Below are 27,634 nucleotides of genomic sequence, written 5' to 3'. Positions count from 1 at the left end.
TTGGTGCAAATGACACAAGTTTCCTGGGGTAACAGTAACTTTCTGTTTACATTTAAGACCTACTCCACAGAAGAGGACCATACCTGGTACTGTAAGCCTGGCCAAGACCCCGTGACTGGGGTGTTCATACACACCCTACTCCAGTCATTTGGCTAAAAACAGACACAGCCTCCAACTACCTTCTAAGTACTTATCCTTCGATTCATGGATTACTGTGGTTTCCGCCTCACATCAGAAGCTTTTTTTATAGAATAAATGAGGATTTCATACAATGCAATTTGATCCCATTCTCCTCCCTTCTCCCAGCATTCCCCAGATCCACACTCTCTTCTTTACCTACTTAATTTCGTTTCTTCATTAAAAACAACAACCCGACATCAACAACCCACTGAGTCCAGTTTGTGCTGCCCATACATGCCTGACTGTGTGACCGTCCACAGAACATGGAGAAATCAGTCTGGTAAAGGCTGGAAGTTTTGTCCCTACTGGCTAGCTTTCATCGTGCTGGAAGGTTCGATACACACTGCTAGAGGAGGAAAGATGTCAATCTCACACAGCAGTGAACCCCGAAAACAACTATAATGACTGCTCTAGCAAGAAACGCCAGTTAAAGCCTAGAATAAACTGCTGTGGCATGCTCAGTCACAAATGGGGCATCTCTATGCCTCCCTCCTCCCAACATTCAGGGAGCATTATAGAAGAGGAAGGAATCAGAGGCTGTGGAGAACCATTTCAAAATACTGTCTTCTGGATGGTGCAGTACTATTGAAGTGACTCATGACAGTTTTGGCTGCCTGCAGAAGATCTGCATAAGATCAAGCCAGTCCATTCCCACACGGAGGAGGGAGGGTCGTGAAGTTACAACTCTAGCTGAGAACTTTTGACACTTGGTGGCTTCTGGGGGAGGAAGAGTCAGTTTTCTTAAGGGACATGGCCTCTCATGGGTTGCCATGCTCCAGTGGATAGATCTACATCTATCAACACATGAGAAGCAATATTTGGAATCAGTGGGTTATAAAGGAAAAATCATGATATAAAGTTGGAAGGGGGATTGTGGAGAGTTCTGAGAATTTGGAGGGTAAGTAGGGAGTAGATATGGTCAAAATACATTGTATACACAGCCAGGATTATTTCACAGAGAAACCTAGATAAACCAAGAAAAAAATACATTGTATACGTGTGTGAAAGCTCCAAGCATGTATAAATAAAATAAAATCTTAAAAATTAAAGATATTGGCTGTAGGGAAATTTTTTGTCTATGTTTTTTTAATAACCACATTGCCTCTGTTACAATTTCAATTTGACTAGTAGTCTATCACGAAAGCCTCAGCTGTTCTATAATTTTACAGAAGGACCCATTTCAGAGCATCAGAGACAACGGCACAGGGTTGGAGCATGCACCAAACCTGCTCTACCATGGCAGTCACTCGCCACATGTGATGGTTCAGCTTCAGCCCTCTTGGTCGTGCTGGGGTCTCTGGAGCACATGGGGAGAACTCATTTCCACTCCTCAGAAAGCGCCAGTGCCCAGCACTGCCTTGCGCAGGGAAGGCAGCAATGGGCGTCTTTTCCTTAAAGAAAGCAGTTTCTTTAATTAAGAAGCTACAGTTGTGTTTTTTCCCTCAACAATTAAGAGGAAGATTATCCTATTCTTCACACATGGACCTTTCCCAGTCATAAAATCAACTGAAAGATAACTGTTTCCAAAGTCACTTAGTGTGGTCACTACATTGTGGTTAAGCCAACCTGATGTCTAGCTCTAGGTTTTTCCTTAAGAATAAGATTATTATTATTATTATTATTATTATTATTATTATTTATGTGAACAACTCTTAAAACCATGACATATTGAGAATCCCAATGCCTGGCTAAATGAAGATGCGACATCGGATCTCGGCTACAGTTAATATTAAATTGTCATCACAAGAGCATTTTGCCAGTTAATATCAAGGCTGTCCTTTGGTTCAAGCTTTTAAGAGTCAAGCACATCCGCCCTGAGGGATTCCAAGCATTCAGCTGTTAGAGGGAGAGAGCCACTTGTTGGTTCTCGGCCACTCAGCCCCGAAATAATCACACAGAGACTATATTATTTAAAACACTGCTTGGACCATTAGCTCTAGCTTCTTATTGGCTAACTCTTACATATTAGTTTAACCCCTTTCTAGTAATCTGTGTATTGCCACGTGGCTGTGGCTTACCAGGTAAAATTTCTACGTCCAACTCTGGCAACTACATGGGGTCTCTCTGACTCTGCCTTCCATCTACCTTCTCCAAGCCAGTTTCTTTATTCATTAACCAATAAAAGCAACACATAGACAGAAGGACCTCCAACACCATTCAGCTATAAAGGAAATGAGGTGTTCCCACAAAATTTAGGTCAAAGTCTGCGATTCCTTTCCATTTGCCCTTGTAAATATAATCCCGCCTCGAACCTTTGTTAGCTGATGCTGACGTTGTTCATCCTCTTTGACGCTGCTATGCTGCTGTGTTGGAAAGCAGGTGGACCACTTTCCTATGGTCCACTATGGGAAGAGGAAAACTGAACTTAATCACCCTGTTGCAGGACTTGTGGAGCAGGGCTGGCTAGTTAGTGACCACTCGCATACACTCAGAGAGAAGGTCATAGTGGAAGGAGCCTGGACTGGCTTGAGCCAGAAGTGGCTGCACTAGACATCAACGAAACCAACTAAATCTCCTGCAGGCCTACCATTCATTCTGAAGACCGAACAACCCCACGAAGCTTGAGTCAAAAGTCCTGTGACGTCAAGAAAGGCATGTTGTCAGAAATACAAGACAACGCCACGATGTCTGTGGTCCTGTCTCATTGCTGGGACAAGATGCTTGACAAAGAAGCCTAAGGAAGACAGGGTTCATTTCGCCTCACAGTACCGTTCATCATGGCGGCAAAGTCACGATGACAGGAACGTGGAGCAGCTGGTCACATTCACCTGTGGTCAAAAAGCAGAGAGAGATGAAGGATGGAGCGCCGCCAGCGTCTCCTTTTTATTTAGTGGGGGATTCCAGTCCACTGAATGGGGCTGCCCACATTCGGGTGGCTCTTCCCGGCTTAATTAACCCAGTTGAGAACCTCTCCCATAGACATGCTCAGAGATTTGTGGCCTAGGTGATACCAATTTCTTTTAAAGACCAGCACTGATTTCATCACATTTTGTACCTCACAGCTGAGGGGAAATCTTGTATTCGAGGGAGATAATATTTCAGGAAATATAAACATAGTTTTTTTTCCCTCCCTTTCCAGGTCACAGTTCATGCCTGCTCATCACCCAGAGTTCATAGCCACTGAAGATTCTTGGGAAAATGGCCTCACTGCCTGGGAACAAAGATGCCTGTTGGGCAAAGAGGTTGCGGATATGTCTACGTTGGACTCCTCAGAGAAGGGGGGTCTTGCAGGCAGTGTCCACCTCAGAGTTCAGGTCTCCACGCTGGGGTAGGTGGATGTGGAGATACAGCTTCGGCAGTGGATAGGTAGCAGCAGGTGGCTTTCTGTTTGCCCCGAGGTCTTGCACACAGTTCAGCCTTCCAGAAGTGTAAGGTTTAGAGGAGGAGGCAGATTTCCTATTCAGGCAGGTTACACTTCTGCTTCAACTCTATCTACTCTTTCCTAGGCCACAGGAGACACATGGGTCAGCTCTGCAAAATCAGCAGGGTACTGACCAGGTCACAAGGAAGCCTGATGAGAAACCCAAGTGGCCTCCATCTTCTCTTCATCCTAAGCAGGAATCTTCTTGACAAATCATTGGTTTAGGGATCCCTGTGGTGTTTTGGAATTTACCACCTTGCATGGATGAAGGAATGTGTGTGGGAGGGCTAAGAGTTCCTTCCAGCCTCTGGAGTGGCCCACGTAAGAGTGTCCAGATATTTTAGCTTATCTGCTGGCCTTCCTTCTTCACACACATTTATTTAGAGAAAGTTCTGCTTAGGTCAAAGTGTTTGAAAGCCCAGTTACAAGGAAAGACACGAGCTTGAGAGCTAAAGCCAGCAGTCCCCGTTAAGAATGGAAGTGGCCCAGGGACAATGGTGGGGTTGTGTGCGGCTGTGCCGTTACCTCCTGTGACATGACCTCCCTCTACTCCGTTGCCCCCCATGGGCTTACACAAAGATGATATGGGCATACACCCAAGCTGAGCGAGAAAGTGCCACCAAAGTGTTCAGTATTGGTACTGTGTCACTGTGTGTGTGGATCAGTCTTTTCTGAAGATACTGGGAAGGCTGATGTCTCCATGGAAGGCCTCATTGTTTTCTCTATGCTCATAGAAGCTCACCTGCCAAGTCATTACCAAGCCAGCCTATCGATTCTCCCAACGCTTGCAACGGTTACGCAGAGGGCTAGTGGCGGGAATCCTTCCATCTTGACCATGACCTGTCTCTTTCTCATCTGTTCCCCTAACCGCTGGCAGCCCCTTCACCATGACTGCTTTCAGCTCTCCTCTTAGGCCTAATAGATGTTTGGCTCATGGATCTGTTCTGAAATTATCTGAATCATAAAATTATGTGTCTGGAGATCTGGCTACGTGGGTCATTGGAGGTGAGGGTCAAACCCTGACCCTCTAAGCGTCATTCTCCGTCTGACTGTTCATAGTTTCAGAGGTTGGCATGGCATCAACTGTCTCAGAGTGAGGTAACTTTCCATTCAGTGGTTTGTTCGTCTGTGAGTCTTGCTTCAATGCTCTTTATGCCACAGCGACTCAATAGATAGGGTCATTTCTCAGTGAAAATATAGTCAGGAGACAAATTAGGGAAGAATGGCTTATTACTTGGCAGCAAGTAAGGAAGACAGGAAGACACCAGGCAGCTTTCAAAGCAGTGACCCAAGTAAATCAAACACAGGGCTTCATCAGGGCAACAGAAGCACTGTCGCCAAGCAAGACTCATCTTACAAATGTCTCTGACTGGAGGTTCCTCTCCAGTATGGCACTTGGTTGTAGGCCATCCACCAGAGATGGCCACACACACTTTACAACCAACTGAGAGTTTTTATTCTAGCTAGCCTGGATGAAAACAAGTATTGGAGGTCCCAGGCTTGGCTCTGAGTGTTCAGAACACGAGGTTTTGTTTGAAGGCAGAAACGAAGTCCTGGCATCTCGTTCTGCAGCTTCATGGTGGTGGAGGGGCTTTGTGTAAGCAAGCAGTTCGACAGAAGCCGAGCTAAGCTGTTAGCTGCAGGGGGTTTGCACAAATGGGCAAAGGTAAGTTAGCTCACATATCCTGACCTTGGGTTCCTAGACCAGAACTGGGTAATTTCCCATGGGAGTATGCATCAAGAAGGTCAGATTCTAGTTCACTTTGAAATGACGAGCATACAAGATGGAAGAGCTTCTAGATTGTTTTGTTCTGCCATAACTTCAATGGCATGCTTCCTTAACATCACCTGTTCAACACACACTTCTAGGCAAGGAACTCCTCTGGGTAGAGACTACAATAAAATGGTTTTGGTTGCTGAGTTTGTTTTGCTCATCTCACATGTCTTTGTGAGTGTCTGCTTCCCTATTGGTTTCTCAGAAAAGACTTACCTGCAACCAAAACAACCTTAAGAGACATGTTGAGTCATCTGCTCACAGATGTCATATACTTGCAGCTTTCTGCAAGCATATATTACCCTGAAAGTACCTGTGGAGTGGCTAACTACAAGTCTGGATAGCACCAGGCATGAACGGCAAAGACATTTGCAAGAAACGTTTCATTCTGAATTGTCAGTTCTGCTGTCTGCCAGTTATGTAAAGAAAAAAATTACACCTAGGGTATCTCAATTATATTTCATACTTTTAAAAACAAATGCTATTTAGATTCCCACTGAAGTAGGAGCTGTTGAAACACAATTTCGAAAATGTGAAATGATTATTTGTTCAATTCATTTAGTCTAAGAGAATGCAAAAGAAAAGTTGACCATTTTCAAATTTCCAGAATGATTTTCTAACACATAGGGAACTTAGCTAGTGAACACAATAATAACAAGCCGTCCCATCTTATACCTTCCACTTCCTTCAGGTCTCAGGCAGACGCCGCTACTGTGCGTGGCTCAGGGCCCTCCTTTTCTCTTGTAGGTGCTGTGTGCGGTGGATGAAGGTCACGGGCTTGTTTGTTTTTGCGGTGGTGTCTTCTGTGAGTACCAGTGTCTCCCAGAGCTGTTACTGGATCAGTGTGGGTGCTGGGGGTCTTCCTGGGTGGGCACAGCCCTTGTGTGCTTTGGGATGGATGACAGAAGGACCTGAGGCCTGAGACCTCCTGTAGCACTGACTGCAGAGTTTCTGACCTCTTTGAAGAAGATGCCGAATACGGATGGATATCGCAGGTTGAGGGGTGGTGAGGAATGTCTGCCCTTAGCAGCACTGGTTGGGCTTCCGTGTGCAGGCAGGAGTCTGTGTATCTCTCTGTAAGAAGTAGTCAGTTAAAAATGGTGCATCTCATTCTTTCTGCCTGAATGGGGTACAGTCAACTCCTAAGATCTGTGAGGGAAGGGCTCAGTGGTCCCTGGCACCATGAAATGCAAACAGTGGTCTTGAACTTGGGAAGACTCACAGTTTAATTATGTTTTGACTGTTAATGTTCTCCTCTGTTTCCACTCACGCAACTGCGTGGTGCTGAAGGCTTTGCCGAGCAGAGATTGAGAGTCAAAAGAGGGGTCAGGGTTCACCAGCTTTCCCTCCAGCCCCAAAGGCAACTTGTGCCCAATCATTAGGCTTCAGGCCTTTTAATTTGGGAAATAAACTTTCTTTTTTCTCTCTCTTGTAGACACATCTGAAAGAATTTGAGAAATTGCTTTGAATTTCCGTATATGGCATCTTATCATTAATTTCTTTAATCACTTGAATTTAATTAATAATGTTCTTTGCGATTTCCACAGGCAAGCTAGCAAAGGTCACGGAGGTATATTCCTCTGTTCTTCTAAGTGAGAAAATAACTCATATACACATCTGGCAGTCTAATTTGTGGCTGGGCATTTAGGGAATATCAAAGCAAAACTTGGAAGTGCGAGTCTTTAACTGAAAAACATCAACAATCAAGGCTCACTGTAGCTAACACAGGACAATGAATAAAAATATTTTTATGTTCTAATGCTATTAGGGTAAGCCGGTGAAATTTCTATGCATAAACCACATCTCTGTTTTTAACAGTAGTCAAAGTTATATAGGACCTATGGTGTTCATATTATAAATATTTAATTAAATATGTCTGATGGTTACAGATTTTATTCAGCCTGTATCCGGATCAAGGAAAGATCTGGCAGCTGTTGGCTGTGTCACCAATGGAAAACTACTGTATCCGAAGCATGTGTGGGGTAGCAGTCACCTGTCACCGCCGATAGGAGCAAGGCAAAGCCATTCAGAAACGATGACTCCCGTCAAAGGGTCAAGCACAGACGGTCAGAGCCAGTGTTCCTGGTACATGCACTGTTTCTTCAGGAGATAGCTGGAAGACAGGGGGTCCAGGCTTCTCACCTGTCCTTTGTCCTGTGCCTCTGTCCCACCCCATTCCTAAGCATTCCAGTACAGGTGATTCCTAGTGACTTGTCTTTGCATTCTGGGTCTTCCTTCTGGCTGTATCTTCTGTGTGGCTGCTGTTTTTTTTATTTTTTATTTTTGGTTTTTCGAGACAGGATTTCTCTGCAGCTTTAGAGCCTGTCTTGGAACTAGCTCTTGTAGACCAGGCTGGTCTCGAACTCACAGAGATCCGCCTGCCTCTGCTTCCCGAGTGCTGGGATTAAAGGCATGCGCCACCACCGCCCGGCTTGCTGTTCTTTTTAACATAATATTTTTATTGACTGTTTGAGAGTTTCACATCATGAACCGTGATCACACTCACTTCCCGGGTCTCCCAGGTCTGCTCCCCTGCTCAGCTCTGATGACCTCCTCCCCACAAAAAAAAGAAGAAAAACAAAAGATAATCAAGCCCAGTTTGTATTGCCCATCAACACACTGGAGCATGGTCAAGCTCCCAGTAGCCAGCCCCTTAAAGAAAACAGACACCTTCTCCACCTCCATCCTCACCGGAAGTCATCAACTGGGGTATCCTCATCACAGTTTTTAAGAGTTTTCTTTGAAAGCTTTCTGTCTAGGCTGTTACTTTTTTTGGGGTGGGGATAGGTATTGTCGTAGAAGCCTTTATGTCCCTCCTCAGCTGTGAGTCTGCAGTCATCCATTACATTGCAGTGGTAGCTTTCTTTCCCTTTCTAGTTGCTGCTTTTGTCTCTCCATTTTCTCTTGCCTTGGAATCTTCTGTTGTAAACCATTGTTAGCATAGTTGGATACTGATTTCCACAGTTTTTAAGGGTAGAGATCTTAGCCTCTGTATTACTTGGAGGGTTGAGGTAAACCTGGTCAGAAGCCAGCTGGGTAGGGAGTGTTGGAAGCCCGGAGTGAACATGTGTGTTGTCTGACTTGAACATGGCCATATCAAGGATTCCAGTGTCTTAGACCCATGGGAATTGTGTGCAGATATTGAGTGTGTGCAAAAACGGGCAACTATAGCTTCCTCCTCTCATATTTCTGCAACCCATGATTCCTCCCTACAGGGACCTCCCACTGAGATGAGCTAACTCCTCCCCCTTGTGCTGGACCGAATAAATGTACTGAGTTGGTGCCCTCTGCCCCAGCGAGCACAGCCCCTCCCTCCATCCCAGCTTCTCTCTGTGTGTGTCTGTCTTTCTTCACTCCTGACTTCCTGCAGTCAGGTTTCTGAGGCCATGCCATGCAGGACGTGGTGAGTGGTGCCTTGGAATAGTGGCGCCTAACTTTGAGGAATGTACATAGTATGGGCAAGGGGATGCTGCTGAGAGAAGCTCGCAAGTGAAGGTAGAGAGAAAGAGGAAAGCAAGAGGGGGCACAATTCCAGGTGCTGGGAGTAAAAACTGGGACAAGTAGAGTCTAGATGTGTTGGTGCTTTGGGGGCGATTTCGAGACACGGTGGAAGTAAGATAAAGTAGGGCTTCTCCATCAGGTTTTAGATGATGTTCAGGAGATGTGCCCTTTGTTTCCCAAGAAAGCCACAGTAGGTTTGCTGCTTGGGAAGAGGCAGGATGTCTGAGGGATTGGGCACACTGCTGAGGGACCCCAGTGCATTTCTATCTTCACTTTTAGTTTATGGAATCTTATACACGGTCATAGACCAGCAGCTGTTTCCTCACAGGAAGGTAGGCTCTGTAGAACTGAATCCTGGGGAATCCAGCCTCATTGGCCCTCTTGTTCATCTTGCTATGAAGGGGCTGGCAACCAATACATTATCTTTAGTAAACTTACATTATCAAAGCCATTGTAAAGGTGCAGAGAGCATTGGCTAATGAATGGGAAAAACTTTGTTGTTAACTGAGCTTCAGCGACAGGTTCTTACATGTCTTCTTATTTTCGTTATTTATTTATTTATTTTGGTGCCAACAGCAGACTATAGCTTTTCCAACATTGCTTTTCCTGCTCAGTGTGATTTCCGGCCTTCAGGGTCTTCGGTGCTTCTTATGAAAAGTTGAGTTTTTACTAGTTCTATGAATAATATCACTGAGTTTTTGACGGGGATTGCACAGATCTGCAGATTGCTTTTAGTAATACAGTCATTTGCCACATTAATTTTGCCAGTCCATGAGCACAGATCTTCTAGGATCTTCTTTAAATTTTTTTTTCAGCAGCTGAAAGTTTTCAGAGCAAAGATCTTTCACCCCCTTGGTTGTGTTTATTCCCAGGTGTTTAAAAATGCTATCCGAAATGGGATTTTTAAAAACAGGTTTGCTTCTCTGAAAGTTCGCGTTTAAAAAGATAAAAGGAACTAATGCATGTAGGAAGCAGAAGTCTAACATTTATTACACTTACACTTTGTAAAACTGGGTCATCTTCCTCCTTGTCATTTGTATAGCTTGCCTTTCAAGTCCTTGTGAAGGAGTCTCTCCGTTTTCCCGACTTTCACTGCAAGGTTGCTCAGACTGCCGTCTGACTGAGCCTTGGCTCACATCCTTGTACTTTCTCCATGTGGGAAAGGGATGCCTGAGTTTCAGTTGAGGAAGCACTTCCCTGTGAGATGATTAGATGATTGAAAAGCCAGGATTCTGGCAGATTCTCTCTCTCTCTCTTTCTCTCTCTCTCTCTCTCTCTCTCTCTCTCTCTCTCTCTCTCTCTCTCTCTCTCTATCTCCCTCCCCCCCCCTTTGTTGAAAAAAATCCAAGATTGTCTCCTGCTGTCTCCTGGCTTCTTTTGCCCCCTGTTTCCTTCAATGCACTGGCTTCATCCTGGCCCCCAGCACCCAGATGCTGCTCTCCCTACCCTACCACTGGGCGACTTCAAACCCTCTCAGGCCCTGCACAGTTGCTGGATCCTGTCTGCAGTGAGACTCACAGAAGGAGAGGGGTCAGAAGCAGGGGGTGGGATTCAGTGCTGTGAGGACCAAGAGGAAAATCCTTGTCACACGGGCATCCTACACAGCTGGAGCAGTTTAGGGGGAGACTGGAAACCAACAGGTAAAGCCCTCTTACCCTCCCACCATGGTGTGCCATGTCTATTCTAAAGCACCTCCACAAAGCTCTTCACTGACAGTCCTGTGTCTAGTCTCCACCAAGGGGCTCACAGCCTGTCCTGCCCAGTGGCCCATGTGTTTCAGGCAACACAGGTAACAGAAAGCTCATTTTCTGTTTTCTGGGTGAACTTGCACATTTGGATGAAAGAATAAAAAGAGAAAAGATAGAAAGAGATGGGAGAGATGGGGACATCCAGGCAGGAGGGCAGGGATGCTCAGGGATGTAGGAGGAGGCCACTTGTTCATATTGGCTGCCCAGAACCAAAATAACCACACAGAAACTATATTAATTAAAACACTGCTTGGCTCATTAGCTCTAAATTCTTATTGGCTAACTCTTACATATTAACTTAACCCATCTCCATTAATTTGTGTATTGACATGTGGCAGTGGCTTACCAGCAAAGGTTAGGCATGTCTGACTCTGGTGGCAGCTCCATAGCGTCTCTCTGACTCTGCCCTTTTTCCTCCCAGCATTTAGTTTCATCTTCCCCATCTATCTAAGTTCTGCCCTATCAACAGGCCAAGGCAGTTTCTTTATTCATTAATGGTAATTACAGCACACAGAGGGGACTCCCACATCACAGGGATGTAGGGCAATTATTGCTCCATGGGAGGCTGATTTCATTTTCATGTGGGCTCCTCAGAACAAGTCCACTGTCACCACAGATTTCCAATGGCTCCTCTCCCAAGATGTTAGTCTCTAAATGCACAGTGAGGGTTTGTGTGGCCCTCTTGGGCCTTACTCCAGCTAGGGATTTGTGGGCTGCAGAAGGTATAGAGAGATGCTCTATGGAGGGAAGTTCTGCTAGACTTGAAGAAGGGGCTGAAACAGCAGATGAAATGTCTCCCTGCAGAAAATCCTCCAAGCACCCAGAGATAACATGAAAAAAAAATCTCTGTAGTGAGTGGTTGACCAACGCCCCCAGGTCAAGAAGCCTCTGCCCTGAACACAGATCTTCCGTAACTTACAAAGCTTTGAGCTATCACACACCACATCCTTAAATGGGCTTCCGCATATACGTTGCTTTTCGGTTCCTGTCCCCAAGTTACGTTTCAATTAATTAGACATTTTTTGATTTTTTGATACAGAGACAACAACTCTAAGTTCTAGTCATTTTGAACAAATGGGGGATTTATAGAGCAGAGATAATGTAGGGGTAGCTGTTAACCAGGGTCTTCTGGCTTGCCTGGAAGAATAATGTTCTTTGTGATAGGTCACAGGGCTCAATACATAGCTCATAGCCAGGGCCGTATTCTCTGAACTGGTAGACAGAAGCATGCTTGAATCTCTAGCTTATTATTTTTGATTTTTTTCCCTTCAGGTCTAGCATGTGGGTGAGGCGTGACTGTGATGATCTTAGCACTTGAGAAGCTCAGGCAGGAGATGCAAATCTACTACACACTGAGACCCTGTCTTAAAACACCAGAACTAAGAAACAGACAAGGTGTGTTGGGGGCGGAATGGGATTCTGACCTCTGAGGGCAGTTCTTAGAAGAAAGAGAAATTAGTACAGCCCATGTGTTCTCCCTTCTTGACCTTTGCTAGCCTTCCTGGTTGGAGCTGAGGCCAGAGGCACAGACTGTGTGCTGGCTGGGACAGGAAGGCCGCTGGGTCGGAGAGCCGCTCTCCCTCAGTTGCGGAATAACAAGGCTATGTCTTCCTTGTGAACATCTGCGTTCCCTTGTAGCAGTCAAGCTCTTGTCAGCTCAGTAATTGCAGGGCTTATTTTAGAAACCTGTAATTGCAGGCACCTGAAGTCCTTTGTCCCTGAATTGTTGTCTGTGCTTGTTTTAGGAGAGGGTGGTGGGGCTCCCAGGCCACTAAGGAAAAGGAGCAGAGGCCAGGGACCCTTTGCCCACAGGTTACTAGATTTGCCCCCACTTCCCTCCATCTCTCCACCTCTCCCCTCGCCTTTCTTCTCAACACTTCATCCTTTGTTTCCCTCTCTCTTTCCATGCTCCCTTCTGCCCCTTGGCACACCTTGAGCTGTGGCCAGAGCTACCAATGAATGTAGAGGAAAACCCTATAGGGAATGAAGACAATTTCCTCCATTACCCTTTTAGGGTCTCTGAATAGGACCCCATAAATTAGACAACAAAACACAGAATGCATACACACACTCACACACACATACACGCACACACACACACTATAGATATACAAAACAAGTGTATATGTCTATATACACACACACACACACACACACACACACAAAAATTATTTTAAGACACTGACTCATATGCTTGTGAAAGCTAAGAATTCCACCTGCAAGGCCAAGTGGAACTCAAAGGCCTGGGTGTTTGGGATGGCAGTGGTACGTGTTCCAGTCTAAGATCAAAGGCCTGAGCCTAGAGCAGGAGATGAAGATTGGGCTCACTAGTGAGCAAGTGGACTGCCTCCCCTCAGGGACCTCATCCACCTGGATTCGTGGGTTGGATGACATCTGACGTGTTGGGGGAGGGCATTAGCTTCATTAAGTCCACCAGTTCAAAGGTTAATTTCTTTCAGAAACACGTTCATGGTGTACCCAGTGACTGACTAACCAAATACCTGGAAATCTTGTAACCCAGGCAAATCGACCCTCAAAGTAACTATGGCAAAGGAAGAAGGAATCCTCTGGTGGAGGATTGCCTGCAGGCCAAGGAAGGGACTAAAACCAAGGCCCAGTCTGAAACAGGGCCAAAGCTTGAGCAAGCAGATACTTCGGGCCTGGTGATACTGAGCCTAAGTTAATGGCTCTGTCACAATGTGGAAGGTCTCACAGTGTAGGTGTCAGCAAAGGTCTCTCCTGGGGAGACTGTCCCCTGCCCTAGAGTAGCACGTTGCCTGCCTTCTAAAGTTCCATCTCACGTCTTTCTCCCAGCTCCCAGTCCAGGTCTCTGCACTGGGCAAGCTAGCAGTGGTAGAGGAGGAAGGCACTGTCCTCAGAGCAATGGGAGAAGGCAGTCCCGACTGTCCTGGGGCTCACTCTGTAGACCAGGCTGGCCACAAACTCACCAAGATCTGGCTTCCTCTGCCTTCAGAGTGCTGGGATTAAAGGCATGCACCACTACACTCAGCTGCCCCTTAAATGTTTGTGTTCTCCCTTTGATTGGCTACCTGTAGGGTGTTTTTATGTCACCTGGTTACCTCCCAACTAGTGCTTCTTCCCCCCCACCCCTGCAAAGACTCATGCACTATTTTGAGAGGTTGTGGAATCTTTGAGGGGCGTGGCCTACTGTAGGCAGTGGATTAGTGGAGCTGGCCTTGAGGGTTATAGCCCAGCCTTGTTGGCCCCAGCTTCTCTTCCAGAATGTTCTCACTGCAATGGAGCCACCTGCCTTCCCAACATGAAGACTAGGTCTTCTCAAGCTGACAGCCGGACTGAATTTTTTCTGTTCTAGAGTTTGTTCTTGTCAGGTATTTGAGCATTCATAGAAGAAGAATAACGACTTCACCCGAGGACAAAGGCTTTGTTTTACCAGGCAGTAGACAGATAAAAGCTCAAATCCGGGAGAGACGCCCGCTGCTCTTCTGAGGTTTGCCTCTAGGTGGCACTGTTCTACTTTCTGTCGTCTTCAAGGCCTATTAAACTATTTCTTCTGAGTCCGGCTTGGGGGAAAAAGACCAGGATAGGAACCGTTTCAGGCTGGCCGAGCAACAGGGTCTCTTGGACCTTTTCTTTGTAAATTTTGCTCCATGTGTGACTTCCATTTTCCGTTTGTTCCTTCTAAACCCAAGTGTCGAGCAGTGTGGGGCAGCTGTCACACAGATCACAGGGCTCACCCAACATTTCCTTTACTTTAAAAAATAGTATGTCTTGAAAATTAAAAAAATAATAATAAAATAAAAAAGAAAAGGAGCCATTTACTGAAAGACTTCGCCATCACGCAAAGGGAACCTTGTAGCTACCTTCCCTCCAATAAACTACCAGCTGCACTTCTAGGGGCCGAAGGCACCGACCGTTGGTAAATCCTGAACCCAGCAAGCTCTTTCTGAAGTCTTTGGAGACCTGGCTCAAAATGCCCGAGCTAGTTGTCCTGGGCAGTCAGCTGTCGCTCTTACACACTCCATGGTACTGGGACCTGGCAGCAGAGGTGGGAGGTTCTGAGGGTCAAGGCAGCTGAGGAACATGGGCTCTTATGTTTGTACAACACACAGGTAGGGATGTAGGAGTTGAGGGGAAGAAGGCACTGGGCCCACCCAGTGCCCTGGGAAGGATTGTGAAGTGGGAGGGGCCTCTTGTCCTGACCAAGAGCTTGGCCCTCAGCCTTCTTGTTTGCTGTGGACACTGTTGATTTTCGCCAGTTTCAGAATGCTTTTAAACCTCCTTGTGGTTTCTCAGGTTGCAGCCAGGGATTTGAGACCCTATGACTTAGATGAGCGTATGTGTTAGTTCATTCATGAGAGAATCTGGCCTTCTACGGGCGCGCGTGAACTTGGACGGGAATTTTATGCTAGCTGTAACAAGGGAAGCAAGAAGACAGTCGTGAGCACTGCTTAGATAGTATTCAGAACTCAAGCAACAGGCCTTCAGCATGATGGAGCTGCCTAAAACCAATCGGATGTGTCGCAATGAGGGACTGGAGTGATAAGTGGCTCAGGGTACAGGGCCTGGAGAAAGGCTGGATGGACATTTTGTCGGGAGCGCTCCTAGGAAGGGGTGTGTCTTGGGGCGGGGTCAATGGGTTAGTAGGCGTTTCTTCCTTGCTCTGTACTTCACCTTGATCCGCCCTCAGCTGTGAACCTCAGTGGCCACGTGGACTCCGTAATGCTTCAGCTGGACCTGGCAGGGCCCCTGATGGCTGGTGGACCAAGCGGTTCAGGGAAAGAAGAGCATGTCGTGGTGGTGGTGACCCAGGCCGACCCAACGGGCAGCAGCAGGAGGCGGCGACCACAGGTTATACTTCCACAATTGTTTGAAAGGAATTGTAAAATCTCACTACACCTCATCATAAACTGAGCTTCTTGTTGAGTGGATTTGACGGAAGCCAAAAGGCAGTAACTCCGTTATTAGCGAAGCCATTGATGCTTTTCTTTCTCTTTGTCATTGAAATTATTTTTCCATGCCATTGCGGTCAAGTCACACCTGCAAGCTTTTCATGCAACAAAAATTTCTACTCGCTTATTCAGAGAAGCATTATGGATGTTGGCAGTTTTTGTTGTAAAGTGCAAGTCTGTCTGGGACTCGGCTGACGTCACAGGGGACAGGTGGAGGCTGCACCTGTGTTTGGGGCATTGCAGAGCACATAGGTCCCTGAGCCATGTGTCTGTAGGGCCCTGCGCAGAACTCTGCCTTCAGCTCCCATTCTGAAAATGCGCCTGCGTGCAGGAGGAGAGCCAGCGGCCATCAGAATCTAGGCATCAAAGGCACCATGCCTCTCTATGGAGCCCCACCCGTCCCCAAGTCCCGGGGTTAGTGACTTCACTGGACACCCACGGGAACACCTGCCTGTAAGATAGGTCCTGTGCTCAGAAGTTTTCCCTGGTGTCACCAACCATTGGAAGGGAGCCCTGTTTATGTGCGAGGCTGTGCCTCTTACATTTTTCTGTTCTGTAGATTGTAGTCCTCAGGACAAAAGTCTAATCCTAACCAAGAACGGTACACCATTCTGTCAAAGGCTGGTACACCATTAGCATTCTGAATCATAGAATGACCTTAAGACAGAAACTAAGTTCCCATGTGAGGTGCACAGCCCGCTGCCGTGAACGAGGGGGGCAGATGTGACTAGCCCGTGCCTATTGACTCTTATGTTGAAGGCCGTGGGGTATAAGTTGATGCCTTTAAACATTATTCTACAATTAAAAATTTTAATTGTCACATCATGCGTATATACTTATATGGCAGAGTGTAATAGTTTGATACATACACACAAAGTGTGATAATCGAATCAGAGCAACTGACACTGCAGCCTTCTCAAACATTCATCGTCTCTGTGGCAGGAAGTTATTTAACCACCACACGTCATTATTACAGGTTCCCTGCTATGCTACGGATAACTACAAGTAAGGTCTATTGTCTAGGTACCTTCTCAGCGTAGTTATTGTCCAGATCAAATGAGTAGTATCGCTTGTCCTTGCTCTGGCCAGAAGTCTCCGTGTAACACGCTGGCACTCTGCGCATGCGCACGTACACATCCATCGCCAGAAACACAAGAGACCATTTCCCTCAGACACCATCTTTGCAAGCCCCCGAGTCTTCGGGGATGATATCTGTTTCCTCATGCAGAAGGTTCTCTGCAGAGACCTATCGTAGAGCTCCTGTGTTCGGTTTGGTTTCTCTCCATCTGTGAGGGAGACCCGTCCTCCCCCTGGAAGGTTCCTCTCTGGTTCTCTGCCATCTGCTATGTTGGGTCAGGGCAGGTTTGTCCGCCGCTGCTGAGGTGCCAGTTCAGCTCTGTGGGAGGAGGATCCCCGTGACACAGGGTGCTGGAGTTTCTTGGGGGCAGGTTTGTGCTTCCTGACTGTAAGCAGAAATCAGTTCTAAGGAGGCATTTTTTTAATTGCCTCAGAGGACTAAAAGATTACCCAAGACTCAATTAATTCCAGTACATTTTAATGATTTATTCATAAATCAGTGTTGTTGGCCTTCCTTACCCACCACAGGTTCTACTGTATTCAAGAATTAGATGAGAATATTTGCAAAAAATTGTGTCCGTACAGAAAATATAACTATGTTTCATGGTGCTTATTCACAAAGACTTACTATAATTGTAAATTTTGACTTCTGCAGGCCACTCACAACTGGACTGTCCTTTTAAATCCAAGAAGTGAGCACACGCTGGTGAGCAGAACTTTTGAGATCGTGAGCAGGTGGGTTTGGGGTTTCGGGATGAGTTTTCTGGGTAAGGCTTATCATCTTCTTTCTGTCTTCTGCGGGTACACCAGCGTACCCAAGACTGACTCACTTATGAGGAATAATGGTTTCTTTATCTACTGTTCTGGAGGCTGGGAAGGCCAAGGGCACAGTGTCAACATCTTCTTGACATAGAGTGGGACCTTTGGTGACATCCAATGGCAAGACAGAGCAAGCCTGCCAGCCTGGGGCACTCTTTCCCCCCAGCTGCAGGTACCATTTGAGGAGTCGCCTAAACCTACGCACCTCCCCAAACACGATCAACACATAACTTGCAGCTTGAGTTTCCAGGACTGACCTTTGGAATGGCACACCCAAACTATCACTTGCTTAAGGAAGTTCAGCCTGTCGCACACTTGGGCACACGTAGTCACAGATGAGTAATGCGATTTGAGCAGGTGCTCAGATGTTCAGTGTCGACAGCAAGCGCAAACCTCTACAAAAGACGCTGTAACTATCCTGGTCGGGACAAAAGAAGATTGACTTCAGTACCCATTTTGAAGGGAAGGCATGTTTTAGTCAATGCTCAATTTTATTAATAGTATATAAGTACTATGGCAGTTCATATAAGAGATTTAAGTATCCTGGTTTTGGTATCTTTGGGGATCCTGGATATAATCTCTTGTACCCGGTGGCGATTTTGAGTTCCTTTGGCTTTTTATTTAACTAAAAACACTCTCTTCCACCTGCACTGTGGTTGTGGTTATGACCATGGTGGTTATGACCAGCTAGGGTGCGTGCCCTGGACAGCTGAAGCATCACACATATTTATTCAGAACTTGAGACTGGGAATTGGACGTCAGGCTGTTGTCAGGCTTAGCTTACCATGAGAGCTGTCTTCCTGGGTCACAGATGTCATCTTGTTTTGTCTTCCTTGTATATCTGGGTCCTTATCTCTGCTGAAGGACGCAAGTCCCACTGAATTAAGATCTACCCTCATGACTTCATTTCAACATTCTTTCTTCCTTAAGAGCCATCTCTACATAATCGTGTTCTGGGGAGTTAGGAGTTCACTTGGGGTGGGAGTTGACACTACAAGGCTCACCAAAGTTAAAGATCGAGAGACTTTTATAGCAAAACTCTTCTGTTTCCGCACGTCACACTTGATTGTCCGCAGGCTTCCCATTTTAGGCACCGTTTCACACTCTTGGGGACTAAAGTTTAACTAGCTGGTGAGTGTATTAGTAGCTGAAGCACTCCATTATGTTGATGAGAAAAATGAATGACTAAACCCTTTGCCATCTGCAGGCTACTTGCTGAGTGGCACCTTCAAAAGTCTGAAGAGTTCTTGTTGAGTATCCCAGAAAGATTGAGCCCTGCATTTTAGGCCTGTACTTAGGGCTCTTTTGTCTGTGAGATTGTGCATTTGGCTGAACCACTGTGGAATAATACCCTGGGCTCTGGCTCTGGCCATGCTGGCTTGCTAGAAAGGATGTTGAAGAAGTACAGTAATTATTCACTGTGTCCCCGATCAGCCTCAAGACCTTTGATTTATTTTTCAGGGAGGCTGTTTCGATCAGTATCCAGGCTTCCCTCCAGCAGACTCGCCTCGTTCCTCTCTTGCTGGCCCATCAGTTCCTCGGGGCGAGTGTTGAAGCACAAGTGACGATCGCCGTGGCCATCCTCACAGGGGTTTACACTCTGATAATATTTGAGGTAACGACCACGCCTGCTTCCTATGATCTACCAGTACCCATAGTCAGTACAGTTCATTAGCCACTTTGATAGACTTTAGTTGGTGAAGTTGGGAAGTTGTGATTTCTAAGGATTAGAATGTCCCTTAGTCTAGGTAGAAAAGGCAACTGTCTCCATTTAGTTGCAGAATCGTGAGTACTGATCAAACAAGATTAGGGATGAGAGGGCCGGAACAGCTTTAGTGAGCTGTCTGTAAGTTTCCATCTATACATTTTGTAACTGAATTTTTAATGTTGCGTTTCGAGTGCTTATATAGTTGAGATACAAATATGCAAAGCTTTGTTGGATATACATTTTGTAAATATTCTTTTAGCGTGACTTATGGAGTTTGTGTGTCTTAGAGATTATGATTTGGTGTTATGTCTAAAAACGTATTGCTCAGTTATAAGTTACCGATAGTGTTTAAAGTTTTAGTTTTGAGCTGGTATCTATGTGTGTCTTAGATGGAGGTTTCTTCTCCGGTCCATGGCTGCTCCATCAATTATCCCAGCACCATTTATCAAGGGAGCGCTCTCTCCTCTGATGAATTGCTTTGGTTCCTGTATAAAATTAAAAAAAAGGGAGCATTGCATGGGCTGAAGAGATGGGTCAATGGTTAGAGCATTTGTTGTTGCTGCCGAGGCCTGGACTTAATTCCCAGAATTCACATGGAGGTTCACCACTGTCCACAACTGTCCCAAGGGATCCGACCTCCTCTTTTGCTTCCAGGCATGCCCATAGTACACAGACTTACATATAAGTGAAACAATCAAATGCATAAAATAAATTATCTAAGAAATCATTTAAAAAGCAATTAGAGCTTTGTGGGGCATATTTCTCAGTTCCTTGTCTTGGCACGTTGGTTTAAGTGCCTATCCATCCCCTCCCACACTGTCTTGATCGTGGCAGGTGTGTCCTGTCTGCACAGTGTGGGGAGGGGGCATCTCTCACTTGTTGCAGTTCCCCAAAGCTGCTTGGTGTGGCAATCATTCTTGTCCCATATACACTTTATATGCTCTTAGAGTCTGTGAGCATGGTCTATCTATCTCCTGATTCATTTCGGCTTTGTTTAAAGAAGTCATTGTGCAGGCACTATCCAGTTGTGCTGAATCTGCACACTTCCTTCTCTTTGCAGCGATGGTGGCTGGCACTCCTTGTTCTTTTGTCCAGCCCGTCACTGTCAGCACAGGGAGAGGAATTTTTAGGCTTACGTTTTATGATTTGTCATTTTCCTGATCTCGAGGGAGTTTTTTTTTAAATGGGATTCTTGAGATCTTAAATATAGAACATCACAGCATGTGTAGTGGGGGTGGTTTTATTTTGTTTCCTTTCCAATCTGTATCCCTTAAATTTTTCCTCCACCCTCCTCATTACAGCAACCATAATAAGGCAGCAAGAGTGCTCTCTGGTCGTACTGGGAGGACTCCCGCCTCCGCCATGAGTAAGACACCAGCTCTTGTCCTGTCTATGCTGCTTATGAGGCTGCAGAAGCCCCTTTCCTGTCCAGCTATACTGTACTGAGACTTCCTTCCCCCACTGGGTGTTGGGTTTGCCGTGTACTTGTCTGCGTCCATCCCTGTGATCCTTTTATTTGCTGGCAGCAGCTAACTGGTGCACTAGATTGATTTACGTTGCACATACATTGGGGCATCCTCATGCGCGTGGTTTTTTAAGCGACTGACTCCAATCATGTTAGCATTTCTTCAGCTCCACCCTGCAGATTTTGATTTTTGCATTTCAGTTTCATTTAGCTTCATCTTTCAAAAAAATTTAACATGTTTATTTATTTATTTTGGAGGGGGGCGGGAAGGGTTGCCGAGTATTGGTATGTTGTCCAGGCTGGCTTCGAACTCTTGAACTCAAGTGCTCCTCTGGCCTCAGCTTCCTTGAGCAGCGGGGCCTGTAGATGCATGCTACCATACATGGCTTAGGTATTTACCGCTCAGCGTGTGAACTTCAGCACTTTCTCTGTTGCCTTTCAGTCATGCGGTCAGAGTTTGATTCCCTTATGGTCAGAGAACATGCTGTATATTTGGCGTCAGCTTATTGATTTTTTTATGGTGCAAGATCTTTCCTTTGACTTGACTTACATTTGAATTCTGTAGAATTTGTTCATCGGTGAGAGTTCCCGTGGGCAGGGGGCATGCCTTGTCTCTGGAAGTAAGCCCAACACTCTAGTTTTCCTGGCTTGCTTGAGGACTCAATGCATGAAGACTCAGAAGATTCCCTGAGTCAGAGTCAAAGTTTTTCCGGAACTAGAGGCTATGCAGACAGGCACCTTCAGCCTACATTGCTGCTGCCTTACCCCCCTGCCCCGAGGAAGCAAGTCCTGGAGTGAACCACTAATCTGCCCACTCACTCTCCCTCCACGCTGTCACCATTGCTATCTGTAGTTGTGACCCATTTCCTGGTCACATGGGAACTCCCTTATCCTGCCTCTTCATCAGTGTTGAGGCCAGCGCCTTCAACAGAATCCAGCATGGAGCTAGCTCTATAAATAAGGAAATGTCCCAAGAGTGCCTTTAGATGCTTGAGTTAGGTGCTGAGTTCTGAGCCTGGTCAACCTAACAGCTAAGCATTTGCCTACACCATTTTTTTTTCTTTTTGTGCCCCTGACCTACATTGAACAGGAGACAAAAAAAAAAAAAAAAAAAAAAAAAGGCCCAGCCAGGGTTCCTGTATGTCCCTAATATCTGGATAGGATGGGGCCACTTTAGGACATCCGTTGGGTTATTTACACCTCTGATCCTACAGTGGAGGCAGAATTATTGGTGATTCCTCGGTGCCGTATTTCTTATCCTTGTAAAGTTGTCCTCGTTGAAAGCAAGAACAAAGCTGAAGCAATCCTTCTAATGCTCATACTTTGATCTATTACTGGGCCTCGGTCTTAGAGAATTTCCCAGCATAGGATATTAAAAATTCTACCGCAGCTAAGGTCTGCAGACTGAATAAAAATAATATTTAAAAAAAAGTCTTAGACGGTCTTAATGAAAAAGAGTTCACAGCATAAAGGAGATAATATGTTTCCCAGACATCCACGGTGGGTTCCTTTCTGCTGGAAACACAAAGGCTCTTCCCTTTACCCCCTTATCAAACAGAGGCAGAGCCGTGCAGTCTCTGTGAGGCCTGGCTTCACGGCTCAGGTTCTCTGTATTTGTTTTATGCGTTTATGCAGCATTCAGTTTAAAAGCTAGTTATGATCTTCTGCACTGGCTCAGTGTCCTGGGCCTTCCTAATCTGATTCTGCCTGTGCTATAACCAATCACCAGGCACAGCCTGGCCTGCATAGTTGGACTTCAGCCCAGGTTGGGTACTGTCCACCCAACCTTCCCCACCTGCGCCGTTCACAATCCTCAGACTTAGCCCAGGTCCCACACTAGGTACCCTGGCCTATTCTGGGGAAACCTGTTCATGCTACCCTCAACCTCAGGCTTGGGAGGGACTGATATTCTGCATTCCATCCTAATCCGTGTGTCCTCCTGACCTTATCCAACCTTCAGGTATGTCCCAGTCCAAAAGTACTGTGCACCAATCCAGCTTGGTGACCCCACCAGACACGTCTCTGCCTTCACCTTCCTAATCCCCATACGTACCCCAGGCCCACAACCAGGACCCTGGCTCAGACTTGTGCACCCTCCCTATGCTCTGCCCAGCCTCCAGATTTGGGCTGGGTGGCACACCCTTAGTGTCAGTCTTTTGTGTCCACACCAGATTTCCAACCAAGAAAAGAAGTCCAAATGCTCAGGTCTCCCCCTCAAAACATAAACGACATGAAAAGTTAGGACAGTAAGCCTGTCCCCAATAAAACCTACCAGTCTTGTAGAAACGTTCTCCTCGGAGAATCACCTAGATGAACCCCCGAGATCAGGAACGTAAAGGAACAATCATAAACATAATCAAAGAATTAGGAAGTTTGAAGGCTGCATGAAGAGATAGCTCAACAAACTTAAAGACATAAATACCTGAGGGATGCCCAAGAAACACAAATACAGGTTGAAGAAAATGACAGAAACAATTCTGGATTTGAAAATGGAATTCACTAAGGATGTAAAAATACCAAAGGAGATCAAGATGAAATGGTGGGATCGAGAAGCTCAAAAACCCAATTAGAAAACTCAGAGGAAGCCTTACAAGTAGAAGGAATCAAGCAGAAGACAGAATATCCAGACTCAGTGATACAGTGGAGGGATTAGAGGGCTCAAGCAAAGAATATAAAAAAATCAAAAGAGACACAGGACAGGAATATTCAGGAACTATGAGACACCGTGAAAAGACCAGATCTTCAAATGATAGGTGTGAACCAAGGAGAAGAATCCCAGGCCACTAATCCTAGAAGAAAACTCCTGCAAACTACAGACTGCCATACACATACAGATACAAGAAGCACACAGAACACCAGGTAGAGAAAACCAAAAAGAAACTTTCCATGCATATCATAGTGAAAACGCTGAATATCCAGAACAAAGCAAGAGTATTGAAAGCTTCCATAGAATAGACACAGGTCACATACAACGCAAACCCAAAAGAACACATTCTCAGTGGAAACCTCAAAGCAAGAAGAGTCGGGAGAAATGTTCTGTGAGTTTTAAAAGACCATGGATGCAGGCCCAGACTGCTGTGGCTAGCAAAACTATTTGCCATGGTTGAAGGAGAAATAAAATCTTTCCATGGTACAAACAGACTAAAAGAATTCATGTCCACCCAACCAGTGCTACATAGAATACTGCTGTGGGTTGTCTTTGGGAAAGTCCCCCTCTATGATCAAACTGGTTTTAACCTGGAGATACATGGACGGTTCAACCTACCTAAGCCAGCAAATAAAATAAAGCATACAGATGGTTTTAATGACAAAAATCACCCAATTGTCTCAATAGAAACAGAAAAGGCCTTTGACAAAATCCAACAAGGCTTCATGACAAAGGCCCTAGATACGATAGGACTAGAAGGAAGATACCTCTGTATAATAAAAGCTGTATATGACAAATGCACACCCAACAGTATCCTAAATGGAGAAAACCCCGAAGCAACACCACTAAAATCAGGACTTAGAAAGGGCTTTCCACCACCTCCACTTCTTTTCAGAATGGTACTTGAAACACTATCTGGATCAATAAAGCAATAAGGGAAGGAAATTAAAGGAACATAAATAGCAAAGAAGTCAAATTATTCCTAATTGTATGTGGTGTAATATTATACACAAGGAATTCCAAAAATGCCATCGGAAAACTTGTCGAAAAGATGGATGATTTTTATCAGAGTTGGATAGGAAATCAATAGTTGTTCTATACACTATACCAGATATGCTGAGTTGCAACCACGGACACAATAAAATTCACAGTAGCCTCAGACACAATAGAATATCTATGAATAAACATAGTAGGAGGAGAAAGACCTCTATAATAAAATATTTTAAATCTGTGGAAGATAGAGCTTGAGGAAGTGACTAGAATTTGGAAAGGCCTCATATACACTGATTGGTAAAATTAATATTATGAAAAGTGGGCATACTACCAAAAGCAGTTTACAGATTCAATGAGATCTCAATAAAAAAAAAAAACTCAATGGCATTATTCACAGAAACAGAAACAGAAACAAGATCCTAAAATTCACGTGGAACAGCAAAAGAAAGCCAAAGCAATCCTGAGCAAAAGAACAAAGTTGGAGGGATTTCTGTTCTAGATTTCAAGACATAAAAACAGTGTAGTACTGGCATAGAAAGAGACATGTAGACCAATGGAACAATATAGACTAACAAAACATGAGCATACATAGCTATAGCCATCTAATATTTAACAAAGATGCCAAAAACATACAGGAGAAACATGGTATCTACAGTGCTGTAAAAGCTAGAAGTTAATATCTTGTCCAAAAATCAACTCTAAATGGTTCAAAGCCCTTAGAGTGAACCCCAAAATGCCAAAAACTGTTCTAAGTAAACATAGGCAGTTCCTTACAAGATAGGGGTGTAAAAAAGGGCTCAATATGTCTAGATATTAAGGCCAACAATGGGCAAGAAGGACCTCATAAACTAAAAAGGTTTTATACAAGAAACACAACCGTTAGTCAGGAGAAGTCCAGAGAAAATCTTTGCTAGCAATTTATTTGGTAGAGGATTAATATCTAGAATATATAAAGAACAAAACAAAACAACAACAATAACAACAGAGAAAAAAAACAAAGACAAAACAGAATCAACAAAACAAACAACCCAATTAGAAATGGGCTATAGGTTTTCCAAAAGAAGGAACAAAAATGGTCCAAGAAATATCTCAAAAATTGTTCATCATCTTTAGCAATTCGGGAAATGAAAGTTAAAGTTGAAACTACTTTGAAATTCCATCTTGTCCTACTCACGATGGCTAACACCCAGAAAAGCAACCGACAGAAAACAAACAACTAACAAGTATCAGCAAGGATGTAGGGAAGGGGAGCCCTCATTCACTGTCTGTTGGAGTGCAAACTGATTTAGCCACCGTTGACATCAGTGTGGAGTATTCCCAAAAGCTAAAAATATCGCTGCCCGGGCAGTGGTGGCTCACGCTTTTAATTCCAGTATTTTGGAGGCAGAGGCACGTGGATCTCTGTGAGTTTGAGGCCAGCCTGGTCTACAGAAGGAGTGCCAGGACAGGTTCCAAAGCTACAGAGAAACCCTGTCTCGAAAAACAAAAACAAAAACAAACAAACAAACAAACAAAAATCCTTTATTTGACTCAGTTACACTACTCCATGCGCATTCCCAAAGGTCTTATATCCTACTCCATAGATATTTGCTTAACTGTGTTCCTGTCACCCTGCTAACAATAGGCAGAAGCTTCGGGCTAGTGACTAGTGTGGACTTACTTGTCCATATGTGTATGGAAAGGGAGGGTCTTCAAGGTATCCTTTACTATGAAGTCTCATGTTCTTAAAGAACCATCGAGGATATCAATGGCTCACCTCTGTCTGAATTCGGGGACTGTACTGCTTTATATATGAGATAGAATATTCAGTACTCAGGATTATTCCATATCAAACTTAATTTTCCAGCTCTTTATTACTAACAGGGCAAATTTTGTGCTCCTGACTTGTGGTAATCTTACTTGGTTCATCTGCAAAAATTGAGCAGCTTCTCAGTTTCTTGTGAAAGGCATTTCTCTTTCTCTCTCTCCCTCCTCCCTCTCTCTCTCTCTCCTCCCTCTGTCTCTCTCACTCTCTCTCTCCCTCTCTCTCTCCCTCCCTCTCTCTCCCTTCCTCCCTCCCTTTTCCCCTTTCTCTCTCCTCCTCTCTCCCCCTCCCCCTTCTCCCTCTCTCTGTCTCTCTCCCTCTCTCTCCCTCCTCCTCTCTCTGGCGTGCAGACAGACTATATTGGTGGAACATCCCAATTCTCTGTATGCTGTGCGGAGCCCAGGCTGGCCTTCAAAGGGATGGTAACTAGAAGGTGGGAACAGTGCTCTGCTGGCCCAAATTAGGCTTATGCTGTCTTTACATCTACTGGTGTGATTTACTTCTGCACTGCTTGCCAGCTAGGTCCCTCCCCTCTGTTATTCCTACCTTCCACCATCTCCCAATAAGGGAGATTTTCTGGGAACTTTGCAAGGTTCAAGTCAGCTCAATGGGAGGGTGTTCTGGCCCCTGGGATGCACAGGGAGCTACTGCACCCTTCTTTGAATTTGTGCATGGTCGTGTACTGACTAGGGTTTGAATAGGAACTGTAGGGAAGAGGTAGAAATGGTTCCTGACAGGAAAAATGGAATCTCTGTCTCATGTAGCTCCAGTACTGCTTACTCCTGCCTTCAGCTGTGGCCCTGTGACTGTAGGACTCTTGCCTTTTCACCATGGAAAGGCCACAGGGGAGGAATCACTCTTTTGGGGTTGACAAAGTCCTCCTGGGTTCTGGCTTCTGTGCTTGGTTAGTTTCATGCTGTATGACTTAGTGTATTTGAAGGATAGAGTTGCACGAAACTCCAGATTTTGGTAGCCCCACACCTTCTAAGTGGATCTGTGGAGGAGTGGACAGATGTTATGAATCTGTGCAGCTAGGGTCATAGCTATGCAGTCTTTGATTCAGCCCTGTAGCTAAGCTTTGGAGACCTTTCTGATATGTAATGGGACTTTGTACCTCATGAACTTAGTACTGCGAGATTCCAGGACACAGTTTTCCTGAGCTTTTCCTTTGGACAACCAACACAATCTCTCCTCTCAGGTGACACAGGGTTGCCCAGTGAAAAACTGGATCCTGTAATGAGGTTGGCCTGGGAACACTCTCCTGTCTACAGTTCAGTTTGGTGACCTTGTCCAAGTGGATCTGAAACCACAGATAGGAGGTTCTGTATGTTCAACAAATGTACCAGATCATTTCCTGCAGTCCATAAAACTCTAAGGTCTATGTTTATACAACATATTAGCTAGGAAAGAGAATTATCCTAGAGATTAAAGGGAAGGACCTAAGGATATTTGAATTTTAGAGTATATATTCTCTGTTGGTTATACAGTGAGTGAGGAGTCTTATTATGGGACATATCAGAAAAAATACAGAGAGATCATCAAGCACAAAGACTAAAACATGTTCACACATGTGTCTATAATAGACACAGTGGACTGGGGATTCCATGGGGCTGCAACCCAATACAA

At 45.2% G+C, this 27,634-nt stretch overlaps 1 protein-coding gene across 8 annotated transcripts in view; it reads left to right on the top strand.

Annotated features, from left to right (window-relative positions):
* The window catches only part of Oca2 (OCA2 melanosomal transmembrane protein), a 246,729-nt gene that overhangs the window by 30,198 nt on the left and 188,897 nt on the right, over positions 1 to 27,634 (top strand). For all 8 annotated transcript variants that reach the window (XM_038313651.1, XM_038313654.1, XM_038313656.1 and 5 more), the window contains 6 exons: positions 3,260 to 3,448; positions 6,063 to 6,120; positions 7,205 to 7,277; positions 15,234 to 15,394; positions 17,228 to 17,307; positions 18,853 to 19,006. In XM_038313651.1, the coding sequence (XP_038169579.1) occupies positions 3,260 to 3,448; positions 6,063 to 6,120; positions 7,205 to 7,277; positions 15,234 to 15,394; positions 17,228 to 17,307; positions 18,853 to 19,006 (715 nt within the window). The remainder of the gene's footprint in view (positions 1 to 3,259; positions 3,449 to 6,062; positions 6,121 to 7,204; positions 7,278 to 15,233; positions 15,395 to 17,227; positions 17,308 to 18,852; positions 19,007 to 27,634) is intronic.

The sequence above is a fragment of the Arvicola amphibius genome, chromosome 12, assembly GCF_903992535.2.
Source record: "Arvicola amphibius chromosome 12, mArvAmp1.2, whole genome shotgun sequence".
Lineage (NCBI taxonomy): Eukaryota > Metazoa > Chordata > Mammalia > Rodentia > Cricetidae > Arvicola > Arvicola amphibius.
This window is presented reverse-complemented; position numbering and strand designations above follow the sequence as displayed.